This window comes from Camarhynchus parvulus, chromosome 29 (genome assembly GCF_901933205.1).
Source record: "Camarhynchus parvulus chromosome 29, STF_HiC, whole genome shotgun sequence".
Classification (NCBI taxonomy): Eukaryota; Metazoa; Chordata; class Aves; order Passeriformes; family Thraupidae; genus Camarhynchus; species Camarhynchus parvulus.
In genome coordinates this window covers 1,181,757-1,196,530 of record NC_044599.1, presented here as the reverse complement: position 1 = coordinate 1,196,530, position 14,774 = coordinate 1,181,757, and the positions used below count along the sequence as shown (strand labels likewise).

The window sequence follows — 14,774 nt, the reverse complement described above, 5'->3', positions numbered from 1 at the left end:
CCAGAAAAATGAGGAAAAACCCAAAAAGATCCTGGAAAATGGGGGGAAACCCAGGAAAAATGGGGAAAAGCCAGGAAAATTGGGAAAGCCCCCAGAAAATGCTGGAAAAATGGGGGAAAATTCAGGAAAAATCCTAGAAAATCAAAGAAAAATGGGGGGAAATCCAGGGAAAATCCCAGGAAATCCAGGAAAAATCCCAAGAAATCCAGGGGAAATGGGTGACAATCTGGGATAAATGGGGGAAAATCCAAGAAAAATGGAAAAATCCAGGCAAAGTCCAGGAAAATCCAGGGAAATTGGAGGAAAATCCCAGAAAATCCAAGAAAAATGAAAAAAAAAATAAAACGGAAAAAATGGGGGAAAATTTGGGAAAAATCCAAGAAAATCCCGGAAAAACTGGGGAGAAAACAAGGAAAATGGGTAAATCCCAGAAAACCCAGGAAAAATGGGAGAAAATTCCAGAAAATGTGGGGAAATGGGAGAAGTGTGAGCCTCACCGGTGATGTAGGATCGGGCGTTGCAGTCCTCGATGTCCATGGCTGCGGAATTCCCTGGAAAAGGAGCAGAATTCCCTGAGGATTTGGGGCTTTTTCCAGGGAAAAATTGGGATTTGGGGGACAGAAAGTGTGGGAAAGCCCAAATCCGAGGGGAGTCCTGGGAAATTCCCGAGGATTTGGGGGATTTTTTGGGAATTTTTGGGGGAATTTTTGGGGATTTTTGGGATTTTTGTAGGGAAATTTGGGGATTTTATGGATCCAATTCCAGGGGAATTTTGGGATCTGCAGGGAAAGGGGAGCGGCTGGTGGGAGGCTCTAATTAGGCATTAGTTATTAATGAGCTAATAATTTGTGTGAATTTATTATAATTTCATCTTAATTAGTTTGTAAATGGATATTAAATAGTTATTAATTGGCTATTAAATAGACATTAATTGGCTGCTAATTATTAATGAGCTATTACTAATAAATTAATTGGATAGCAATTAGTTCTTAATTTGTATTTCTATTGATTAGTTATTAATTTGTTGCTAATTGGATATTAATTGGATACCGATTGTTAATTATTAGTTTATTCACGGGACATTAATTGGTTATTGATTGGATATCCATTAGCTATTAATGGTTTATTAATTGGGTATTATTAGTTACGATTTAGTTATTAATTGGATGGTAATGAGCTATTAACTGTTGTTAATGAGCTATTAATTGGATATTGGCTGATAATTAGATATTAATTAGTAATTAACAAAACACTTACTGCTATCTATCAATTATATATTAACGGTGTATTAAGTAGGTATTAATGAGGTAGCAGAATTAATGACAATTCCAGAATTCAGGAACATTCCCAGGATTTGGGGACAATCCCAGGATTCGGGACATTCTCACCTGGCACAGAAAATTCCCAACCCAAAATTCTCAACCCAAAATTCTCAACCCCAAAATTCCCAACCCCAAATTTCCAACCCCAAAATTCCCAACCCCAAAATTCTCAACCCCAAAATTCCCAACCCCAAAATTCCCAACCCAAAATTCCCAACCCCAAAATTCCCAACCCAAAATTCTCAACCCCAAATTCCCAACCCCAAAATTCTCAACCCCAAAATTCCCAACCCCTCCCCATCCATCCATTCCCTGCCATTTGGAATTTTGGGAATTGTGGCTGGAAAAATCCATCCAAAAACAAACAAAAAAAAAAATCAGGAATTTTCCCTGGGCTCTGGAATTCCTCAGTCCCTAGGCAAGGAAAAATTGGGAATTTTCAGTTCCAGAGGGATAAAAACCAGGAAAAAATGGGAAATCTTCAATCCCTGGGCAGGAAAAATTGGGAATTTTCAGTTCCAGTGGGATAAAACCAGGGAAAAATGGGAATTTCTCAATCCCAGTGGGATAAAAATCAGGGAAAATTGGGAATTTTCAATCCCTGGACAGGAAAAATTGGAATTCCTCATTGTCAGATTTATTTTTTAAATCCTGGACAACCAAGAATGAAAATTCCAGTGGAATAAAAACTCCTGAAATTCCCTAAATTCCTGCAGCAGCACCTGAGCCCATTCCTGGGTTTTTTATTTGAGGGGAAAACTCCAAAAAAAGCAGAAATTCCCTGGATAAATCCCGGGATAAGCAGGGCAGGGATCCTTTGGGAATTCTGGAATTAGGGCAGAGCTCTCCTCCCTCCCTGCACACAATTCAGGACTTTTCCCCTCCTGGGTTTGGATTTTTATTTTAATTTTTTGGGGAATGATAAAAAAAAATTCCTTGGGAAAAAAAAAAAAAAAGAAAAAAAAAAAGGGGGAAAATATCAAAAAAATTCCTGGATTTGGGGTTTTGTTTTAGGAATAACAAAAAAAAAATTGAAATAATAAAAAAGGGAAAAATATTTAAAATTTGGGGGTATTTTTGGGATAAATAAGAATTTTTGGAGCTCTGCTCTCACTTGGGGGTGGAATTCCAGCTGGGCCCCTGTGGAATTTTGGAATTTTGGGGATATTTTTTCTCTTTCCTTTCCCTGCCCGGCCCTGCCTGGAGGCGATCCCAGATTTCCCCACATTCCCAGGGCGTTTTTCCAGGAATTGAGAGAGGGGGAGGTTCCCGGCTTGGGCAGGGAAAATCGGGAATGGAATCTGGGAGAAATCCCAGGAAAAAAAACCAGGAAAATGCCAGAAAAATACCAGAAAAAAAAAAAAAAAACAGGAAAATGCCAGGAAAATCCCAGGAAAAAAAACAGGAAAATGTCAGGAAAATCTCAGAAAAACTCCAATTCCCAACCTTGGAACAACTGGAAAAACTGGGAATTGAATCCCAGAAAAATCCCAAATAAATTCTCATTTCCATTTTTTAAATAACTGGAAAAATTGGGGAATGGAATCCTGGAAAAATCTCAGAAAAATCCCCAAATAAATCCCAGAAAAATCCCAATTCCCACTCTTTGGGTGCCTGGAAAACCTGGGAATGGAATCCCAGAAAAATCCCTGGAGAAATCCCAGAAAAATTTTTTAAAAATCCCCATTCCCACTTTTTAAATAATTGGAAAAATTGGGAATGGAATCCTGGAGAAATCCCAAATAAATCCCCATTCCCACCCTTTAAATAAATGGAAAAAACCAGAATAAAATCCCAGAAAAATTCCAATTTCCAGCCTTTTCATGACTCAAAACCAGGGAATGCAAGGCTGGATAAATCCTGAATTAATCCTGGATAAATCTCAGATAAATCCTGGATAAATTCCCATTCCCAGCCTTGGAACAACTGGAAAAACTGGGAATGGAATCTCAGAAAAATCCACATTTCCACCCTTTAAATAACTGGAAAAAATCAGAATAAAACCCCAGAAAAATTCCAATTTCCAGACTTTGCAAGGCTCAAAAACCAGGGAATGGAATCCTGGAGAAATCCCAGAAAAATCCCTGGAGAAATCCCAATTCTCACCCTTTGCATAACTCAAAAAAGCAGGGAAGGAAATCCTGGAGAAATCCCAGAAAAATCCCCATTCCCACCCTTTAAATAAATGGAAAAAAAAACCAGAATAAAATCCCAGAGAAATTCCAATTTCCAGCCTTTTCATGACTCAAAACCAGGGAATGCAAGGCTGGATAAATCCTGGATAAATCCCACATAAATCCTGGATAAATCCTGGATAAATCCCCATTCCCAGCCTTGGAACAACTGGAAAAACTGGGAATGGAATCTCAGAAAAATCCACATTTCCACCCTTTAAATAACTGGGAAAACCAGGGAATGAAATCTCAGAAAAATCCTGGATAAATCTCAGTTCAACCCCAGCAAAATCCCAATTAAATCCCAATTAAATCCCAGTGAAATCCCAGTTAGACCCCCGTAAAATCCCAGTAAAATCCCAGTTCAACCCCAGTAAATTCCCAGTAAAATCCCAAATAAATCCCAAATAAATCCCAGTTCAACCCCAGTAAAATCCCATTAAAATACCAATAAAATCCCAGTTCAACCCCAATTCAACCCAGTAAAATCCCAAATAAATCCCAGTAAAAACCCAGTAAAATCCCAGTTCAACCCCAGTTCAACCCAATGAATTCCCAGTAAAATCCCAATGAATTCCCAGTTCAACCCCAGAAAAATCCCAATTAAACCCTGATTAAATCCCAGTAAAATCCCAAAAATCCCAATTAAACCCCAGTCAAATCCCAGTTAGATCCCAGTAAAATCCCTGTTCAACCCCAGTGAATTCCCAGTCAAAATCCCATTTAAATCCCAGTAAAATCCCAGTTCAACCCTGCCCCAGGGGCCCACAAAAATCAGCAAAAATCTTCTTTTATTCCCAAAAAAATTCCTGCTGGGAGCAGCTCCTCCCTCCCCTCCCTTCCCTGCCAGGAAAATCCACCCCCAAAAAAAATCCAAATAAAAATAAATTTTAAAAAAAAATAAATCCTTGGAAAAGCACGAGAATTCCTGGCTGGGATCCGCCTCAAATTCCAACCTCAAATTCCAACCCAACCCTTTGGAAAGTTTTGGGGTTTTTTTTTTTCCCTTTTCTTTTGTCCTCAGGATAAAGAAAAAACTGGAAAAACAATTCCAGGATATTCTGGGATGAGGCTCCAGGGTTTTTTTTTTTTTTGGGATAAATCCTGAAAAAAGCTGGAAAAACAATTCCAGGACATTCTGGGATGAGGCTCCTTGGGTTTTATCCTCATTTTATTTTAATTTTTTGGGGGATAAATCCCAGGAAAAACAACTCCAGGATATCCTGGGATGAGGCTCCTGGGGTTTTATCCTCATTTTATTTTATTTATTTTTGGGATAAATTCCAGGAAAAACTGGAAAAACAACTCCAGGACATTCTGGGATGAGGCTCCAGCTGCATTTTCCAGGTTTTATTTTAATTGTTTGGGGATAAATCCTAGGAAAAACAATTCCAGGACATTCTGGGATGAGGCTCCAGCTGCTTTCTCCAGTTTTTTTTTTTTTTTGAATTTTTAATTTCAATTCCAAACTGGAGCAGCTCCCTCGGGAAGAGATCCCAAAAACTCCTCCCTGCTGTGCCCTTGGATAACCCCGAAATTCCCTCGGGATCAAGAGGTGGAAAAATCCCAAAAATTCCCTCAGATCCCACAGAAATCCCAAGGGGAAAATCCCAATTTTTTCCCCCCGAGCAGGAAATTTTGGGAATTTTGGGGGGAAATTCCCCCAAAAATCCAGGGAATGGGAGGAAATTCCAGCTGGAAAATCCCCCCAAATTCTCCCAAAAATTCCATGATCCCCAAAAAAAGCCCCAGGAATGAGGGAGGGGGGAGCCCAAAAATCAGGGACCCCCCCCCAAAAAAATCAGAGATCCCAAAAATCAGGGATCCCCCCTCCCCAAAAATCATGGATCTTCCTAAAGGGACCCCCCCCAAAAATCAGGGACCCCTCCCTAAAGGGGACCCCTTGCAAAAATTAGAGACCCCAAAATCAGAGACCCCCCCCCCAAAAATCAAATCAAAGCCCCCCAAAAATTAGACACCCCCCTAAAAGGCACAAGGACCCCCCCCCAAAAATCAGAGATCGCCCTCCAAAAAAATCAGAGATCCCCTAGAAGGAATAGGGAACCCCCCAAATACAGCCGAGACCCCCCCCCAGTTACAGCCCAAAAATCAGAGACCCCTAAAAGGCACAAGGACCCCCCCAAAAAAATCAGAGTCCCCCTGAAAGGGAAACGGACCCCCCCCAAATACAGCCCTGACAGTGCTGGGGGGACACGACCCCCCCTCAAATAGAGACCCCCCTCCCAAAATCCAGCCTTGAGACCCTGAGGGCACAAAGGCCCCCTCAGCACAGCCCTCCCAAAAAAACACAGCGGGCCGGACACGACCCCCCCTCAAATAGAGGAGACCCCCCTCAAATCCGGCCCGGAGACCCTCAGAGACCCCTCCCCAAAATCCCGAGCCCGCCAAAACCCCCTGAGGGTGTCAGGGGGGCGCCCCCCCCTCAGAACATGAGGGGATGCACGACCCTAAAATCAGAGCCCGCCAAAAACTCTGAGGGGACACGGACCCCCTCCGCTAAAAACAGCGCTGACACCCCCAGGGGGACACGACCCCCCTCAAATAGAGGAGACCCCCCCTCAAATGCAGCCCTGAGACCCTCAGAGATCCCCCCTCCAAAATTACGAGCCCCCCCCTCAGAACCGCCCCTCATGAGGGGACACGACCCCCCCCCAAAAATCAGACCCGCCAAAAGCCCTGAGGGGACACGGATCCCCCCCCAAAAAATCACAGCACTGACAGCGCTAGGGGGACACGACCCCTCCTCAAATCCACCCCTGACACCCTCAGAGACCCCTCCCCAAAATCCCGAGCCAGCCAAAACCCCCTGAGGGTCTCCGGGGTGCGCCCCCCCCTCAGAACATGAGGGGACGCGAACCCCCCAAAAATCAGAGCCCGCCAAAAACCCTGAGGGGACACGGACCCCCCGCTAAAAACAGGGCTGACACCCCCAGGGGGACACGACCCCCCCTCAAATAGAGGAGACCCCCCCTCAAATGCAGCCCTGAGACCCTCAGAGCCCCCCCCTTAGAACCGTCCCCCCATGAGGGGACACGACCCCCCCAAAAATCAGAGCCCGCCAAAAGCCCTGAGGGGACACGCACCCCCCGCTAAAAACAGCGCTGACACCCCCAGGGGGACACGACCCCCCCTCAAATAGAAGAGACCCCCCCTCAAATGCAGCCCTGAGACCCTCAGAGATCCCCCCTCCAAAATTACGAGTCCCCCCCTCAGAACCGCCCCCAATGAGGGGACACGACCCCCAAAAATCAGAGCCCGCCAAAAGCCCTGAGGGGACACGGACCCCCCCCCCCCAAAAAATCACAGCACTGACAGCGCTAGGGGGACACGACCCCCCCTCAAATGCTGCCCTGACACCCTCAGAGACCCCTCCCCAAAATCCCGAGCCCGCCAAAAGCCCCTGAGGGTCTCCGGGGTTCGCGCCCCCCCCTCAGAACATGAGGGGACGCGAACCCCCAAAAATCAGAGCCCGCCAAAAACCCTGAGGGGACACGGACCCCCCGCTAAAAACAGCGCTGACACCCCCGGGGGGGCACGACCCCCTCAAATAGAGGAGACCCCCCCTCAAGTGCAGCCCTGACACCCTCAGGGAACCCTCCCCAAAATCCCGAGCCCGCCAAAACCCCCTGAGGGTGTCAGGGGGACGCGACCCCCCTCAGAAAAGATTCCTCCCAAATCCAGACCCCCCCTCAAAAAACGGCGCTGACACCCCCATGGGGACACGACCCCCCCTCAAACAGAGCAGACCCCCCCTCAAATCCCGCCCCCCACACCCTCAGGGACCCCTCCCCAAATTCCGAGCCCGCCAAAACCCCCTGAGGGTGTCAGAGGGATTCGATCCTTCCTCAGCACAGCCCCCCCCAATAAAGCACACCTGGGAGAACACGACCCCCCCTCAAACAGAGGAGACGCCCCCTCAAATGCAGCCCTGACACCTTCAGGCCCCCCTCCCCCAAATCCCGAGCCCGCCAAAACCCCCTGAGGGTGTCAGGGGGGCGCGCCCCCCTCAGAAGAGCCGCCCCCCCCGCCCCTCCCTCACTCGGACGCCCCCAGCCCATCCCGGGGGGGTCACCGCGCCCCCCCCGAACCCTCCCGGTGCTCGGACACCCCCGTGAGGCCGCGCCCCCCCGCCCGCCCCGCTCCCTCAGGCCCGGCCCGCGCGGCGCTCGTCTCACCGGCGGGGCCGCGGCGGGCTCTCGGGAGGCCCCGGGGCTGGGGGGCGGCGCGGTGGTGCCGGTGCCGGTGCGGGGGTCGGGGGTCCGGGCGCGGCGGCGGCGGCGGCTCCTGAGGAGGCCCCGGGCCCCCCCCCGCCCCCGCCACTTCCGGCCCCGCGCCGCGCGCCGAGAGCATCGAGCGGCCGGCAGGGCAAGGCGAGAGCGCCGAGAGACTCGATGGGGCACGGGGGGGGTTGGGGGAGGAGGAGCGCCGAGAGAATCGAGCGGGGAACGCCGAGCGAGTCGATAACGGGGATTGATAACGAGGATTGATAACGGGGATTGATAACGGGGATTGATAACGGGGATTGATTGCTGGGATTTATAACGGGATTGATAACGGGGATCGATAACGAGATTGATAAGGAGGACCCATAATAGGGATTGATAACAGGATTGATAACGGGGATCAATAATGGGGCCGGTAATGGGATCGATAAAGGGGATCAGGGGGTTATTTAGGGTCAGGGGGTTCTTTAGGGCCAGGGGGTTACTTGAGGTCAAGGGGTCCCAATAGGATCAGGGGGTTCCATCATGCCGTGGGGTCCTATGGGGTCCCAGTGTCCCTATAGGGTCAGGGATCCCATGGGTCCCTATAGGATCAGGGGTCCCATGGGTCCCTATAGGATCAGGGGTCCCATGGGTCCCTGTAGGGTCAGGGGTCCCATGGGTCCCTATAGGGTCAGGGGGTCCCAGAACCGCCCCCATCCCACCCCACCCTCGCTGCCCCAGGAAGGCACCAAACCCATAAAAGTTCCCAAATCTTTATGGCAGGAGGCACTTTCCCACATCGGGGTGTAAAACCAGGGCCATAAAACCCTGAGGCCATAAAACCCTGAGGCCATAAAACCCCGGGGCCATAAAACCCCAGGGCCATAAAACCCCAGGGCCATAAAATCCCGCTGACCTTCGAGCTGTGGGGCTGCAGGAACCCGCAGAATCCTTTGGGGCCAGAGAAATCTTTGGGGTCACCAGAACCCTTTGGGGTTCATAAAAATTCTCTGGAGTCCATAAAATCCTTTGGAGTCCATAAAATCTTTGGGGTGGGGCCATAAAATCTTTTGGGGGGGGCTATAAAATCCTTTTTGGGGTCTGTGGAACCCTTTGGGGTCCATAAATTCCTTTTGGGCTCACCAGAACCCTTTGGGGTCCATAAATTCCTTTGGGGGGGCCGTAAAGTCCTTTTGGGGTCTGTGGAACCTTTTGGGGTCAATAGAAGCTGGAGGCCTGCAGAACCCATTGGGGTCTGTAGAACAATTGGGGTCTGCAGGACATTTTGGGGCCATGGAACCCATTGGGGTCTGCAGGACATTTTGGGGTCTGCAGGACATTTTGGGGTCTGCAGGATGATTTGGGGTCTGTAGGACATTTTGGGTCATGGAACCGATTGGGGTCTGTAGGGTGAATTGGGGTCTGTAGAACCCATTGGGGTCTGTAGGATGATTTGGGGTCTGTAGGACTCTGGGGTCTGTAAGACATTTTGGGGTTTGTAGGACCCATTGGGGTCTGTAGGACATTTTGGGGTTTGTAGGACCCATTGGGGTCTGTAGGATGATTTGGGGTCTGTAGGACTCTGGGGTCTGTAGGACATTTTGGGGTTTGTAGGACCCATTGGGGTCTGTAGGATATTTTGGGGCCATGGAACCCATTGGGGTCTCTAGGACTCTTTGGGGTCCAGAAGACACTTTGGGCTCTGCAGGACCTTTTGGGGTCTGTAGGATGTTTTAGGGTCTGCAGGACACTTTGGGACCATGGAACCCATTGGGGTCTGTAGGACATTTTAGGGTCTATAGGACATTTTGGGGTCTGGAGGGCCCGTTGGGCTCTGTAGGATGATTTGGGGTCTGCAGGACACTCTGGGGCCATGGAATCCTTTAGGATCCACAGATCCCATTGATCTCCAGGGATCCCCGATGTCCCCAGTGCTGTCCCTCACTGGGTGACGGTGACACTGACCCAGTGCCAGGCCTTGCTCAGGACCCTGCTGTGTCCACGATGTCCTGATGTCCCCAAGGATGTCCCTCACTTGGTGATGGTGACGTTGACTCGGTGCCAGGCCTTGCTCAGGACACGCGCAGGTTCCAGATGTCCCCAATGTCCCCAATGTCCCCTAGGCTGCAATGGTGTCCCTCACTGGGTGACAGTGACGCTGACGCGGTGCCAGGCGTTGCTGAGGATCCCATGCAGGTTCCAGATGGGCCCCACGGTGTCGGGTTGGACGTCGTACCTCTGATGTCCCCAATGTCCCTGCTGTGTCCCCAATGTCCCCAATGTCCCTGCTGTGTCCCCAGTGTCCCCAGTGTCCCTCACTTGGTGACGGTGACGCTGACGCGGTGCCAGGCGTTGCTCAGGACCCCGCGCAGGTTCCAGATGGGCCCCACGGTGTCGGGCTGGACGTTGTACCTCTGATGTCCCCAATGTCCCTGCTGTGTCCCCAGTGTCCCCAGTGTCCCTCACTTGGTGACAGTGGCGCTGACGCGGTGCCAGGCGTTGCTCAGGACCCCGCAGGTCCCAGTGGCCCCACGGGGCCGGGCTGGACGTTGTAGCTCCGGTCCACGGCCTTGCAGACGATTCCAGCGGGCCGCCCGTCCAGGGACACCGCCACCTCCCACAGCGCCCAGGCCCAGCGCCTAGCGCCTAGCGCTCAGCAGCATAGCGCCACGGCCGGCCCGTCCAGGGACACGTCCACCTGCCAGGACAGAGATAATTAGTGTGGAGATGGCTAATTCATGTCAATTAGCATTAATTCATTAGCATAGAGCCGCATCCAGCCGCTGTCCAGCGACACATCTCCCTTTCCCCATTTTCCCCATCCCCATTCCCTACCCCATCTTCCCCCATCCTCGTTCCCCATCCCTGTTTCCCTCACCCCATTGCCCATCCCCCTCGTTTCCACCATTCCCATTCCCATCCTTGCCCCATTCCCCATCCCCCTTTCCCCACCTCACTTTTCCCCCATCCCCGTTCCCCCCCAACCCCATTTTTCCCATCCATCCCCCTTTTCCTATCCCATTTTCCTATCCCATCCCCATTCCCCATCCCTTTTCCTCACCCCATTTTCCCCATCCCCATTCCCCCATCCCTGCTCCCCCCACCCCACTTTCCCCACCCCATCCCCATCCCCATTCCCCATTTCCGCACCCCATTTTCCCCCCGTGCCCTTTTCCCCCACCCCATTCTCCCCCTATCCCCGTTCCCCCCGCCCCATTCCCCGTTCCCCATCCCCACTCCCCATCCCATTTCCCCATCCCCATTTCCCCCCATTCCCGTTCCCATTTTCCCCCATCCCCTTTCCCCCACCCCATTTCCCTCCATTCCCGTTCCCCCCACCCCATTTTCCCCCTCCCCACCCTTTGCCCCGCTCACCCTGACCACCTCCCGTCCTCCTCCGCTCCACGCGTATCCCTTCACCGTCAGCTCCCCGGCGGGCACGGCGGCTCCGGGCCGGGGCTCGGTGATCGCCGACTGCACCGGCAGCTCCTGGATGGCGGGCGCGGCCCCGAAATCCACGGAATCCCAATCCACGGACGGACAGAACCCCTTGTAGTCGTTCTGCTGCCAGTGGCTCGGGCTCTCGGACGGCGACACCGCCACGCTCCGCAGCCACTTCACGCTCCGCGCCCCGACCACACCGGGCACCACCACGCGCACCGGGAAGCCGTGATCCCGCGGCAGCTCCCGCCCGTTCATCTCGTACGCCAGCAGCACCTCGGCCTCGGCGCTCAGCGCCCGTTTTAACGGGATGGACGCTCCGTACGGCGTCCCCGAAGCGTCCACGTCCAGCCCTTCGAAGCACACGTGCCACTCGCCGTCCCCGGTGTTGTCGCGGACACCGGCGGCCAGCAGCACGTCCCGGAGCCGGGCTCCGCCCCAGCGCGCCGTGCTGATGGCACCGATATCCCACGACAGCCCTTTGACCGGCCGGACGCGGCTCATCTCGGATCTCCGGTTACCGGCGCACTGCAGCGTGGCCGTCACCTCGTGCTTCGGGAAGCGCTGTCGCAGCTCCGACAGCGACAGCGACAACGCGCGGCCACCGGGCCCCTCGACGCGCAGCCGGTAGGATCCCGGCTCCACGGCGGGCACCGGGAGGTGGTTCCGGGTGAAGAAAAGCTCGTTGAGCGTCAGGAAGCTCTGGGTCAGCAGCTCCGGTGGCGGCTCGGCGTTAAAAGGCTTCAAGCTGTTCACCCGCAGCGCCGGGTGGCGCGGGGGGTCCCCGGCGAACGGGTCCGCGGTGTCCCCCGGTGGCGGCGCCGCGGCGTCCTCGGGGCTCAGCTCGCCCACTTTGTAATCGCGGAGCAGCTCCAGGACGTGCGGCTGGCTGTGAACGGCGTAGAGAGCCCAGAAGGGCTCCAGGGCTCCCCCGGCCGCCAGCAGGATCTTGTCCGGTCCCCCCGGGTGCAGCTCCACGAATTCGGTAACGTCGAACACGTCGGTGCCGTAGGTGACCCACACGCGATCCTTCGGGGTGCGGTGCTGCGCCACCTCCGCCCGCGTGTAACGGGGGAGCTGCGGGGCGGGGGTGGCCCGGGCGGCCTGGGCGGTCTGCGGGCACCGGCAGGGTCAGCGGGAGCCCCCGGATCCCCCTGTCCCGGCGTCACCCCTGCCCGGGATCCCGGTGTCCCGGTGTCACCCCTGCTCGGGATTTCCCTGTCCCGGTGTCACTCCCGCCCCGAGATCCTGGTGTCACCCTCCTCCAGGATCCCCCTGTCCCGGTGTCAACCCCGTTCTGGGTTCCCGCTGTCCCGGTGCCACCCCTTTCCCGGTGCCACCCCTTCCCCGGGATCCACCTCCCGGTGCCACCCCCCGTCCGTTCCCGCTGTCCCGGTGTCACCTCTGCCCGGGATCCGCCCCGCCGGTGCCGCCTCCCGCCGGGATCCAACCCCACCCCGGTGTCCCCGGCACGGGGACGGACCCGGAGGTGTCACCGCCCCCGGTGTCGCTCACCCTCCGCCGCCGCTCTCCGTAGGCCAGGACGACCCCGAGCCCGAGCAGCGCCGCCAGCACCGGGGCCGCTCCTCGGCGTCCCCCCGGTGTCGCTTCCCGGTGTCCCCCCGGTGTCGCTTCCCGGGGTCCCTCCGGGGCCGCGCTACCGGCGGCCAACCGGGAGCAGCCGCGGGGCAGCTGCATCAGCGGCGGGAGCCTGCGGGGACAGCGGGGTCACAGCGGCCCCGGGACACCGGGGGGACACCGGGGGAACACCGAGAGCCCCCCGTTCCTACCTGCGGCCGGCCATGGCCCGGAGCAGCAGCATCGCGGCGGCGGCAGCGGGACGGGAGAGCGCGGCTGGGGCGGGCACCGGGTACCGGGAAACGGCTCCGATGACGCTGCCGGAGAAAGCGAAAATCGGGGAGCTCTGCTGCGACACAACCGCGCTCGGTTTCCGCTCCGCTTCTGCCCTTCCGTGAACCCAGCGCGGTCCCGGTGCTCCCCCCGCGCCGTTCCCAGCCCGGTGCCCGTTGTGTCCCCACCCAGTCCCAGCCCGGTCCCGGTTGTTCCCGGTTTTTCCCAGCCCCATCCCGGTCCCGTTTGTCCCTAGCCCGGTCGGTCCCGGTTTTTCCCCGCGCCATCCTGCTCCCGGTTGTCCCCAGCCCGGTCGGTCCCGGTTTTTCCCAGCTCCATCCCGGTCCCGGTTGTCCCCAGCCCGGTCGGTCCCGGTTTTTCCCAGCTCCATCCCGGTCCCGGTTGTCCCCAGCCCGGTCGGTCCCGGTTGTCCCCTCCCCAGCTCCATTCCGGTCTCGATCGTCACTTTCCCCGGCGCCATCCCGGGCCCGGTTGTCCCCTCCCCAACCCCATCCCGGTCCCGGTTCTTCCTGCTCCCAGCGCCATCCCGGTCCCGGTTGTCCCCGCCGTAGGCCCAGGCCAGTCCCGTTTGTCCCCAAATCCCCCACCCCGGTCCCGTTGGTTTTCCCGCAACCCCAACGGGGTCCCGCTTCTCCCTGCCTCAGCCCCACCCCGCTCCCGGTTTTCCCGCCCCGTTCCCATCCCGGTTGTTCCCGTTCCCGGTTGTTCCCGCTCCCGGTTGTCCCCGCCGCGCACCTGCGTAACGGTTCCGGTCCCGCGATGTCCCTGGGGGCGCGGCCGCTTTAAGAGGGGGGCGATGGGCGTGGCCTCGTGGAGGACGCGACCCACCTGGTCACGCCCCTTTGTTTACTTTAACGGGGGCCTAGTGGGCGTGGCCTCGCCCAGGGTGGGCCCCACCACCGCCGGTTTAAAGCGGCAACACCACGCGAAGCCCCGGGGGTCTTCAAGTGGCCCCGCGGATTTAAAGGGGCAGCGCCGCCCGAAATTCCCTGTGGGAATTTGGGGGGAAAAGCGGGGAAAAAGGGAAAAAACCGGGAAAAAACAGGAGCTGCCAGGCAGCTGTGAACTCTGATAAGTGTTATCAGGGCAGGGCCGCGATCTGGCAGCGGCTGCTGGCACCGGGTGGCCCCGGTGTTGCCGCCTGTCCCCTCCCTGAGCACAAAAAAGTTGGGAATTTTCGCTTTTTTGGGATTTTTTTCCTTGTTTTTTTGTGTCCTTGTTGTTTTTTTGGTTTTTGTTTTTACTTTACATTAAATACATGGGTAAATCAGCGTCCCGAGGGTGTGGTTACCACGATTGTTATTTCACGGCGAGGGAGGAGCTTCCCCAAAGCAAAGGAAAACAAAAAACCAACGGAAATGAACCGAAAAGAGAAAGAAAATCCGAGGGGAAAAGAAAGAAAAATAAAGGGGAAAAAAGGAAAGAAAAGGGTGGCAGGAGCTGCGGTGTCCCCGTTTGGGCCAGCACTTTGGGGACAGCGATGTCACCAAGTCCAGAGGCTCTGGAGCACCGGGAATGTCACCAAAGTGGCCCCGAGAATGTCCCCGAGGTGGCTCCGGGAGTGTCCCCAAGGCGGCCCTGGGAATGTCCCCGAGGTGTCCCCAGGGTGGCCTTGGGAGTGTCCCTGGGAGTGTCCCCAAGATGTCCCTGGGAGTGTCCTCAAGGTGTCCCCAGGGGTGGGGACAGGGCAAGGACACTGCGGGCTCTGTCACCACCCTGGGGACGCCAATGTCACCAAT

The 14,774-nt window shown here is 54.9% G+C and overlaps 2 protein-coding genes across 3 annotated transcripts in view; both read right to left on the bottom strand.

The window, feature by feature from the left end:
• The window catches only part of IKZF4 (IKAROS family zinc finger 4), a 30,087-nt gene extending 21,005 nt beyond the window's left edge, over positions 1-9,082 (bottom strand). The window contains exons 1-2 of one of the 2 annotated variants that reach the window (XM_030967083.1): positions 8,639-9,082; positions 498-551 (exon numbers count right to left, since the gene is read on the bottom strand). In XM_030967083.1, the coding sequence (XP_030822943.1) occupies positions 498-537 (40 nt within the window). In that variant the 5' untranslated portion in view covers positions 538-551; positions 8,639-9,082. Of the gene's footprint in view, positions 1-497; positions 552-7,692; positions 7,732-8,638 lie in introns of those variants that run through there. The other variant, XM_030967081.1, reaches the window with a different exon arrangement.
• A 31-nt stretch (positions 9,083-9,113) lies between these two features.
• On the bottom strand, positions 9,114-13,539 carry SUOX (sulfite oxidase). Its single transcript, XM_030966992.1, has 6 exons — positions 12,954-13,539; positions 12,679-12,874; positions 11,098-12,276; positions 10,384-10,420; positions 10,189-10,264; positions 9,114-10,134 (listed from the first exon to the last, which is right to left on the bottom strand). The coding sequence occupies exons 1-6, from the start codon at positions 13,493-13,495 to the stop codon at positions 10,038-10,040; spliced, it is 2,127 nt and encodes a 708-aa protein (XP_030822852.1). The 5' UTR covers positions 13,496-13,539; the 3' UTR covers positions 9,114-10,037.
• Between the last annotated feature and the right edge of the window lie 1,235 nt (positions 13,540-14,774).